Source organism: Ctenopharyngodon idella, chromosome 14 (assembly GCF_019924925.1).
Source record: "Ctenopharyngodon idella isolate HZGC_01 chromosome 14, HZGC01, whole genome shotgun sequence".
Taxonomy (NCBI): domain Eukaryota; kingdom Metazoa; phylum Chordata; class Actinopteri; order Cypriniformes; family Xenocyprididae; genus Ctenopharyngodon; species Ctenopharyngodon idella.
Window position 1 is genome coordinate 13133314 of NC_067233.1, and position 11021 is coordinate 13144334.

Consider the following 11021-nt stretch of genomic DNA (forward strand, 5'->3'; position numbering starts at 1 on the left):
CGCATCTCCAAAAACGTCTAAATTGTAAAATAGGGGCTATGATTAAATATGAGTCACATATTTCAGGTCTAAACAACTACATTCTTGCCTAAAAACTCTTAAAACTACAGTTCGTGGTATAACAAGTGTAGTATTCGCAAAAATTACGGTGGATTTGCTCGGCCGCCATGACAGTCGCTTCAAGCGGAGTGATACAAACGGTGAAAAGGTAAGAGTGCTGTTATCGCTAAAATATCGCACGGCTATCAGCCAATCAGATTCGAGAACCAGAAAGAACTGTTTTGTGTGTGTGTGTGTGTGTGTGTATATATATATATATATATATAGGATATATATATATGTGTGTATATATATATATGTATATATATATATATATATATATATATATATATATATATATATATATATTTATTAACCCATTGAATTCCATTTGTCACCTTTGTGAAAATCTATTTTGGAGTTTAAATGATGCAAAAACAGTTGTTGACAGCTAATGATAGTTGAATGTTTGATTCCCCTTTGTTTTTCACCTTCGAAAGATGTAAAAATTCTATAAAAGGAAACATATGATATATACAACTACCATTTGTGGAACATATATTATTTAAAGGGACTGTTATTTAAATTGCCTCATATAAATCATGCTAAAATACATGTAAACATATCATGGTCACTTATGACCAGTGTGAGAAAACAGCCTCATGTGCTTAATTTACATCAGAACATACATTTATTATAAGATTGTTATTATAAACACATTTTTTAACGTAGCTAGGTCTATTGAATATCTTAAATATTCTGTTTAAAAATATTGTTAATTATAAATAGTTCGTTGAATACAATTTTCTATATGGGTGTTGTCGACCCACTGAGCAATTTCTTCCCTAATTTTTTAAAAATCTTTTTCGCAATATGCAATTTACGTTTAAATAGAATCTGATTTGTGAAACGATAAATTCATCTGTCCCTTTAAACTGGCACGCGCTCCTCCTCTCCTAGTTTACTGTGGGACTGGAACGCGCGCGCGCCTGGACGGATTCTCTCTGGGAGTGATCAGCTCCCATCCTCTGCTTTTACTAACGTGTAGTATTCCCAGCAAATAACAACTACAAACTTTTATCATTTGCTATGAAAAGTTGTTTTAAAGAGCAATTAATGCGTTCAAATTTATTTTAGTTGGTGTCACGCCAAAATAAAATACTTTCTCTCGAAATGACGTTGGCAGTCATTGGTCTTTTCACCCTGTTTACCAGCATCATCGGCACCACGCCTGGTAAGTGCAAACCAATCATACTCTTTCTGTTCTGTAAAGTACTTTCTTGGTTATGTTAATGTTTAGCATCATTTTTTATTGTTTGTTTATGAGTTGTAGACAATAATACATTTTACTAAAGAGATAAAAATGTCGGTTATCAATTTGTAATCGCTAATTGTTTATTATCAGAACGACTTATGTTCATGCCTTGCATACACATCTCGAATGAGTCGTTCAACAAAGTTTAGTTTGTTGTGTCAGTAATAAAATCTACGAACTGTAAGAAATCTGATAGATAGATAGATAGATAGATAGATAGATGGTGATTCTATTTACTTAAAAGTCTTCTCAAATTGCTATTTGTTCGCTATGTGTATCTGATGAGTGCACTTGTCCTCAGTCGAGTTGAGGTCAGTAAACAATTTGTGGAGGACGCAGTGAGCGGACTTCTGCTGACTGCCATGTCTATGAAGTGTCTGGTTTCTGTCTGTCCTTGTGTGTATGTCATTATACTTAGTGTCTCTATTCATATGACTCTCACTTTTATAACAGGACTATTTAGTAGTTCATTAAAGAAAGAAAACTATTATTTTATCTACTAGAAGGTAACATTAATACCTGATCAATTGGGATAGTAGTATAAACAATGATTGTACATTCTGTAGATTATTCTATATCAATAATGTAATGTAATAAGTGTGTGTGTGTTAGCAGGTCGAGAGTTTGTATCTCTGGCAGAACGAGAAGATGCGCTGCTCAGGGATTTGTTTCAGGGGTACCAGCGCTGGGTCAGGCCTGTTCTGCATGCAAACCACACTGTGAAGGTTCGCTTTGGCTTGAAGATATCTCAGCTAGTAGATGTGGTAAGACAAACATACAGATCCAGCTATTTTGGAAGCCTTACTTTGATGGTCCTCGGTTGGTCTCTGTCCATGGTGCTGAAATACAGCAGTTGGAGCTCTCCATGGTTTTGAACGCCACTGACTTATGAAGTCAATACATCGCTCTTCATTAGACATACATTAGGGGCATCTGCTTCCTTAGAGTCTATATATAGAAAATACTGCTCCCCTCCATCTTTTTTTCCCATTCTCCTGGTTTTATTTTGCCTTGCTCTTTCTCTGAAAGGTTTTTGCTGTTCAGAATACTCATATGATGGGAGGCTGAATTATTAACAGTGCAGAGATCCTTTCAGGTCTTTAACAGTGTGCTCCATGCAAACCCATCGGTGTACCATTTCCCTTTGTGATTAAATTGTACACAAACTGATAAGAATTCAGCCTATTTTGAAGAAAATATATTTGCTCAGCAAATGCTGCAGGTATTAATTTCATCTCATGTGATTGCTAGCTTGAACAAATGCATACACACACACTAACATCCAAAGCAGTAGTGATTCAAGATGATTTAAGCCTGAATGAGCAAATAATGTGCTGTATAGGTAAAACTTGCTTCAGTGTATGATGCTGTTAGTCCTGCGTGTGTCAGCTTCAAAGTGCATTTTATTAATGTGTCAACAAAACAAATTAGTAGTAATAAACATGCAAATAAAGCGTATTAGGACTACTTGTGCCTCTCGATAATAAAAATAATAAAAAAATAATTACATCAACTTAATGTTGTACATGTACATCTTGCAATTTGATTTACTTGATAAGGGCTCATGTGCCTGTTTGAGATTATTGATTTAAAAACTGCCCTGAAGGCACAGGTGCCCAAGTGCCTCATAATTCAGAGTATAAGATGGCTTTGAAAGTGGTTATGCTGGACGTTAATCAAAAGATATAGCCAATGATTTTGAGTGCAATGGAAAATAAATAAAGACAGCTATTATTATGTGGGCTCCAGTCCTCCCTCTTAGCACCAATCTTCCTCAATGGTGTCATAATCTCAAGAAAAATAGATAATAATATAAACCTGTGTTTGATGAACAATCTTTTACCAGTGTGGTTCTTTGTGCTGTTTATTTTGTCTTAGAACAGACTTTAGAAATGATTAGAATCCAATCACTAGAATTTAGACTTTGAGTTATGCAATGTAATCACATATATTGAATCTCACGTATATATCTCAGTTTTTTTGTGTGTTATTTTTCTTTCTTCTCTGTTTATAAATTTAGGATGAGAAAAACCAGCTCATGACCACTAATGTATGGCTATGGGAGGTAAGTAACCTCAAACATCATTGTAAAAATGTTTTGTCTGGTAAATTAAAAATGTGATACATGCGGATAAATGAATTGATTGTATTCAAGTCAAAAGTATTATTTAATATGACAGAATCGTCCTGACTACAGTCAAATATTTTTAAGGGTATTATCTGGTAGACAGCAAATGGTAACGGCATGTTTTCACCTTTTTACAGATACATTTGTGCTCAGAAGTATTCTGACCAGGCTGCATCTAGTTTGATTAAGAAATGATTAAAACTTATTAATAATTATGCTTAAATTAATAATAATAATAATAATAATAATAATAATAATATGTGTATATATATATATATATATATATATATATATACACACACAGTCAAACCAAAACTTATTCAGACATTTTTGATATTTTTAATATATTTTTACTAGTGGGTGCAGGACACTATAGTTCATTTATGTAAGTGAGGATAGCAAAATAAAGTAAACTGTGACATATTATACCCAAAAATTCTTCATACCAGTAAAATTGATAAAAATTTGGAACCAAAAATTATTGACCTGACCGTTTTTTGCTTAAGTGTTATCTGACATAATTAAGATTAATTTTTTCTGACACAGTTTAACTCTGAGATCTTTTCATATTTTATTACCATTTTTTAATACTATAGTGAATAAACTGTATTAATGAATGAAATGTTCAAGGTGTCTGAATACATTTTGGTTCGTCTGTATACATATATATATATATAATCTGTTTGAATGTACAAAAATGTTGTGCATGGTGGATTTTTATTTGCTTGGTCGTAGCTACGTTACATAATTGAACATTGCATTCAGTGTGGTTATGACAAAGGACAACTATTATTACATCAGTTTGATTGAATTTCTAATAACTGATTTAGCTACGTTATATAGTTAGGTATTAGACATTCTTTAGACATTCAATTAAACCGATGTGTTAATAGTTGTCCTTTGTCATATGTAGTAGTGGCCGGCCTAGGAAAACTGACATCTTCACACTTTATTCGAATGATTATTTTAAAGATTATTTTTAAATTTGTTAAAGATTATATAAGCATATTGTGTAGTGAGGCTTGAAGTCAATTGTTTTATTTGTGATAACACAATGAAACATTGCAAATTATGCAGAGATAATTTTTGGCCAGTCATACAAATAAATTAACACGCAAAAACAAGAGAGAACCAACAAAATATTAATAACTGATTATGTTGTACTTAATGTATGCTATTCCAGAAAGCCTTTTGCATTTCTGTGTATTTTTTTTTTTCATAAAATAAAACCTGTAGCTGTAGTTTACCCCTTTTTTTTGGCAATTTTAGTGTTTTGTTTTTCCCTCATATTTAAAAAAAAACAAAAAAAACAACAACAACAGAAAATGCATATTATGTAGAAGACTAAATTAACAGTTCTCTGTGAATGATACCTGACAGTGACAATAGTAAAGTAATGAAACAAACATTGAAAAATTGGATGTTTGTCATAATAACCTCAAAATTATAATTTGGATTTGTAGGAATGGCTGGATTATAAACTGCGTTGGAACCCTGAGAATTATGGTGGCATCACCTCTATCAGAGTCCCATCAGAAAGCATCTGGCTCCCAGACATTGTTTTATACGAGAAGTAAGTTTGTGTGGCAATCTAATACAATAATAATTAATCATTTTGGAATATTATCAATTTTATCCTATCTACTTTTAGTGCTGATGGACGTTTTGAAGGCTCGATTATGACCAAAGCCATTGTGAGGTACAACGGCATGATCACTTGGACCCCCCCTGCCAGCTACAAGTCAGCTTGCACCATGGATGTGACGTTCTTCCCGTTCGATCGCCAGAACTGCTCTATGAAGTTTGGCTCTTGGACATACGATGGAAACATGGTTGAACTAGTGCTCGTCAACCAGCAGGTGGACCGAAGCGACTTCTTTGATAATGGCGAATGGGAGATTCTCAGTGCAACTGGGGTCAAAGGAAGCCGACGAGACGGCCGCTTCTTTTACCCGTACATCACATATTCGTTCATCCTGAAACGTCTTCCTCTCTTCTACACACTCTTCCTTATTTTTCCATGCTTGGGATTGTCCTTCCTAACCGTGCTGGTCTTCTACCTTCCCTCCGATGAAGGGGAAAAAGTCTCTCTCTCCACCTCCGTCCTGGTGTCTCTCACCGTTTTTCTCCTCGTTATCGAGGAGATCATCCCTTCTTCCTCTAAGGTTATCCCACTGATTGGGGAGTACCTACTTTTTATCATGATCTTTGTCACTCTGTCCATCATCGTGACGGTGTTTGTCATCAATGTACACCACCGCTCTTCTGCTACTTACCACCCCATGTCTCCATGGGTGCGTACGTTGTTCCTCCAGCGACTGCCACATTTGCTCTGCATGAGGGGGAACAACGACCGCTACCACTACCCAGAGCTGGAGCCCCACAGCCCTGACCTGAAGCCCAGGAACAAGAAAGGCCCCGAAGGTGAAGGTCAAGCTCTGATTAATTTGCTGGAGCAAGCCACCAACTCGGTTCGCTACATCTCAAGTCACATTAAGAAGGAGCATTTTATTAGAGAGGTAAGGACTTAAGATGCCCTAAGATGAAGGTAAAGTGAATGACTGCAAATATTACAGTTTTTCTCAGTCGCTTTGGCTCAGTTCTCGAATTAGACTTTTTTTCTTCTCAAAAAAATACGTTCAGGTCTCTGAACAATTAGTTTCTTGTGTTTTGGCATATGTTTGCAAAAGAGTAAGTAATATCTAAATGGACATGGCTTGTTGATCAAAACTGATGAGTTGATTCTCAGTGAAACTGTCAAACTTCTAAACATTCTTTCTTCGTGAGTCTTCGCATGCAAAATGATCCATTCAGTTATCAAAATCATGCATGTATATTCCATAAATACCCATGACATGGAATATTTGGAATGTCTGCTGAGTTGGCAAATGGCCTGCCATTGTAATGAAATAGGAATCACAATCTTACCAATCAACCAATAAAGTTTGGAAGCATACAGTAGGCTATATGGAGTTTGCCCAGCACAATGACAAAAACACTTTTTATTTTGGTGGCATTGGCCAATTTACTGACACAATATCTAGGTTTTGAAGAATGATCTAAATGTTTTGGTTGAGTAACTACATTTTGCAGACATGCAATAGAGTTCTGATGTTCCAGTGAACAGTTGTGACAATTGCATTTAAAGTTTAAGAGAATATGACGTGCTTCGAAAAATGTGCCAAAGTGATTGAGAAAAACTGTAACAGAAATATTTTTAGATATACCCTAACGTTTAAGATCAGTAACAAACAAACAAACAAATACGTTTATTCAGCAAGGATGCATCACATTAATCAAAGGTGACAGTAAAGACATTTATAATGTTATAAAAGATTTCTATTTTAAATAAATGCTGTTATTTTCAACTTTCTATTCATCAAAGAATCCTGAAAAAAACGTATCATGGTTTCCACTAAAATACAAAACTTCTTTCAAAAACATAAAAAAATCACCCCAAGCTTTTGAACAGCAGTGTATATATCCACATATATTTATCTTCACCAAAAAATATTTAAAAAATGCATTTTTTAAATTGAAAATGTATTTTCTTGCCCCTTTAAGAACATTCTGTAATATATTTTGCTATTTGAAGGTTTAAATAAAAATTTATAAAAAAATATATAGTTTTTGTTTGATAATTTCTTAAGCTGCACTGAATATTTTGCATATTTACCATATGTTTAAAATATATTTTGGCCAGAAAATATATTATTTTTCTATAAAGTTAATGTTTTGCAGTAATATAGTTGATGCTAAAGATAAAGACAGTGCTAATTATGTGTTATGATGACTATAATTTGATGATGAATATGCCAATCATGACAATTATGATGATGTAATGAATGTAACAATTTACAATAAGGTCTCATTAGTTAACATTATTTAATGCATTAACTAACACTAACTAACAATGAGCAATACATTTGTTACAGTATTTATTAATATCTGTAAATGTTAATTAATAATAATACAGCTGTTCATTGTTAGATCATGTTAGTTCAGGCCCATTAAATAATATTAACAGAGGCAATCTTTGATTTTAATAATGTATTAGTAAATGTTGAAATTAGAAGTACGTTTCATTGTTATTTCATGTTAACAAATGGAACCTTATTGTAAAATGTTAGTGAATATTTTTTGGCTCTTACAGGTAGTACAGGACTGGAAGTTTGTGGCTCAGGTGCTGGACAGGATCTTTCTGTGGGCATTCCTCACTGTATCTGTGCTTGGCACCATCCTCATCTTTACACCTGCAGTGACGATGTTCCTGAGCACACCCCCACCTCCTTCTCCATAAGGCGTCCAGAATTACAGTCAAATCCATCACATTTCAAAAGGGAATATTACTGTACTTCCAATAATATTACAGACAGCACACATTACTATGTAAAAGTAATTTGTTCTTTCACTGCGTTAAATACTTCAATTTAGGATTAACATTATAAGATGACCAAAATGTTAAACAAATGTAAAATATGCAGAGTAGCATCACCTGTCCTTAGTGATACATGTTTACAACTTTATTTTTTGAGAAACCTGTTGTAGATAATTTAGTTATTCATTCTTTTTATTTACAGACAACATAAAAAACAGTGTATTAAAAAAAAGAAGAAAAAAGAAAAAGAAAAGAAAAAGCTACATCTTTTTTTTTTTGACCTGTGCAGGGAAAAAAAATCCACAGAATCAGATGACTGGTTTGTCCATCTTTGAGAAGTCACACCTCTGTTTGGTTACATGGTCCTCTCTTGATTCTTAATAGAAATTCTTTTCTTTGGCACACATTCCACAATTGAAGCATTCAAACTGAGGAGCACAAAACAATATAACATGGAAGCAACTTACTACCTTTTTTAACATGTAACCACACTTGTTTTTCTATCTTTTTTATCTACAGTGTAACAGTATTAATTGCTTCTGGTAAATCAAATATTAGTTTCAATTAAGTTATTATATGATGAAGGTCATACCTTACCTTCCATAACAGGTAGAAAAGCAAAGCTAGTAACAGCAGTGCTGTCAGTATGCTGAGCAGAATGACCCACCATGGGACTCGACTGAGCAAAGCAGGCTTCCTTTCACGAAAAACAGTTAGCTTCACCTATATCAGTCATAAAAATACTGGGTGAGCTATACATTACACACTTTTTTAAATCATTACTACTAATACATCAAATAAAAATGGTTTATCTAATATGCTTAAGTACTAATATACATAACACGTAACCTTGGTATTGGATGGCTGAATCCCAATATTCTCCTGAGTCCCATTAAGTGTCAGAGATGCATCCAGTACAATATCCAAGTAGTTCAATGAGTTATACTCCTGCAAAAGAAGCCATCTTGTCAATAATCAACTAGTTATAATACATTTGTTGAGCTATGCTCACACTGTAAAACCCAACAAATTAACCCAAATCACTTGAAGAAAGTCATTGATGAAAACGTGAACATTTGAGACCTCTAACGAAAAAACTATATCTTAATATTACATCTACAAACTTTACTCAAATACATTTGTTGCTAAAATTGAACTGATTCACATAAAAACCCATTTACGTTGGACAAAGTTAAAGGGTTAGTTCACCCAAAAATTAAAAAAATTGTGTCATTAATTACTTATCCTCATGTTGTTCCAAAACTGTAAGACATTCGTTCATCTTTGGAACACAAGTGAAGATCTTTTTAATGAAATCTGAGAGATTTCTGTCCCTCCATTGACAGTCTATGCAACTACCACTTTCAAATCCATGTGAATCCAGTGGTTTATCCAGTGCTTCATTTGCACAAAAAACATAATTTAGCACTTTATTTACAAAATATTAATCTCTGATGAGTGTTCACGCAACAATGTCTGATCTCTCGTCAACACAACACGCATTCGTTGTGATGCTTTCGATGCTTTTTGAAAGTGGTAGTTGCACAGGCTGTCAATGGAGGGACAGAAAGTTCTCAGATTTAATTAAAAAAAACTTCATTTGTGTTCCGAAGATAAACTAAAGTCTTATGGGTGTGGAACGACATGAGGGTGAGTAATTAATGACAGAATTTTGAACTAACCCTTTAATTAAAAAAAATTCTTGGTAATTATTAGCTGGCAGTAGCACACATGCATATGCTACCATAACGTTCAAATATTGAGGAATATTGCTGCATTAATCAACACAGATTGAGCAAGCAGCATTTTTTTACACATACACTACAAAACCAAATGAAATGCTGTAATTAAAGTCATTTGAATTGAAAATAAAAATTTTCTTTCAGTTTGACTTCTATTTTCTACTATGTGTAATAAATTATTTTTTAAAAATATTTAAACTCAGTTAAATCTGTAAATTTCACTGTTAATTCTTACAGTGCAGAAAAAAAAAAAATGACAGCAAGTGTACCTCGAGAAAAGTATTGTTCCATAAGCGAGCATGAAGAACAACGCCTGAAGTGCTGTCCACTGCCTCAAGAGGGCACTTTATCTCCACACATTTTAAGTCTGCACAAGTCTAGGGTGGCAACATAAAAGAGATACATTTGCAAGAACTCGACAAAAGTACCTTAAAAACCTTTGATAAATGTTTAAAAGACCCAAGATACTCGTATATAACTAGTGATAGTAGTGAAATGAAAATAAAGCACTGGTCAATGGAATTGTATAAAATCGTGTGAAGTGAAATTACCAGAGTTTTATACTTTCTTTTGTTGCCCAAAAATGGAAAAAAATCAGTAGTGGAGGCAAGAGCCGTCAGCCCTTGTTCATGCTCTTGTTCATGCTCTAGTTCACGCCTTCCTCTGGATGATGCCTAAGAAGTGAGCAATATACCAGAAGTCATATTGTGTCTTAGTCTAAAGGATTTATAATTCATCAAATACAGAGAGCTGCAAAGTAAAAACAGTGGGATCTGATGTTAATAATTGATAGTTGTTTAACTTTATATCTCATGAAAGAAATACCTTGATAAATCTGAGTGGGTTTATAGCTTCTGATGGTGTGCAGTGAATAATGTTCTTTCCACGATCACTGATTTGCACAAGGTACAAGAGCCTTTTTCCCTCATTGGTTGCATTTGGCCACTGAATGTTCAGCACTGCAGAACCGAAGGACTTCAGAGGCCGACCAATGTTAATAATCTGACATAGTACAAGCACAAGCAGCATAAAATCAACAGGCTTTTAATTGTACTAAACTGTATAAGTAAAAATAAAATATACTGCTAAATACTGTACATTTACAGCTTCTCTGTGACAAGATACTGATTTATTTTGATAGGCTATATTACAGATATTAGCATCTGTATAAGCATATTTATACCTCCTATTATTATAATCATTCATTTTGTATGCCTAGCAACTGAAAGACAGATTAAATGGTTAATAATGATTAATAATACATAGAAATTCATCACTGTAACATTAGGGGGACCGAGGCACCAACCCTGAACTCATACTGGACCAAAGAGCCAATATCATCTTCTGATTTCATTTTCTCATTTCTCACTTCTCCTCCAAAGAACAACTGGGAAGGTTTAGCAAGACTACAAAGACAAA

The 11021-nt window shown here is 33.9% G+C and overlaps 2 protein-coding genes across 3 annotated transcripts in view; one reads left to right on the forward strand and one right to left on the reverse strand.

Annotated features, from left to right (window-relative positions):
- The first annotated feature begins 1021 nt into the window (after nt 1-1021).
- On the forward strand, nt 1022-8119 carry chrnb3b (cholinergic receptor nicotinic beta 3 subunit b). Of its 2 annotated transcripts, none has more exons than XM_051860724.1 (6): nt 1022-1273; nt 1967-2118; nt 3375-3419; nt 4946-5055; nt 5134-6001; nt 7636-8119. In XM_051860724.1, exons 1-6 carry the CDS (start codon nt 1213-1215, stop codon nt 7780-7782), a joined length of 1383 nt encoding a protein of 460 aa, XP_051716684.1. In that variant the 5' UTR covers nt 1022-1212; the 3' UTR covers nt 7783-8119. The 2 variants fall into 2 exon arrangements, with proteins under 2 accessions (XP_051716684.1, XP_051716685.1); XM_051860725.1 differs by having other exon boundaries at nt 1970-2118.
- The window catches only part of itga6l (integrin, alpha 6, like), a 13513-nt gene continuing 10523 nt past the window's right edge, over nt 8032-11021 (reverse strand). Inside the window, exons 19-25 of the mRNA XM_051860722.1 lie at nt 10909-11008; nt 10428-10604; nt 10154-10276; nt 9872-9979; nt 8710-8808; nt 8458-8583; nt 8032-8288 (exon numbers count right to left, since the gene is read on the reverse strand). Coding sequence (XP_051716682.1) covers nt 8238-8288; nt 8458-8583; nt 8710-8808; nt 9872-9979; nt 10154-10276; nt 10428-10604; nt 10909-11008 — 784 coding nt within the window. The 3' untranslated portion in view covers nt 8032-8237. The remainder of the gene's footprint in view (nt 8289-8457; nt 8584-8709; nt 8809-9871; nt 9980-10153; nt 10277-10427; nt 10605-10908; nt 11009-11021) is intronic.

Bases quoted from the DNA above. Each gene is read 5' to 3' on its own strand.
- chrnb3b (XM_051860724.1), top strand. From the start codon at position 1,213: ATGACGTTGGCAGTCATTGGTCTTTTCACCCTGTTTACCAGCATCATC. The intron at 1,274-1,966 runs GTAAGTGCAAAC...TGTGTGTGTTAG, and splicing joins CATCATCGGCACCACGCCTG to CAGGTCGAGAGTTTGTATCT. The intron at 2,119-3,374 runs GTAAGACAAACA...TTATAAATTTAG, and splicing joins TATCTCAGCTAGTAGATGTG to GATGAGAAAAACCAGCTCAT.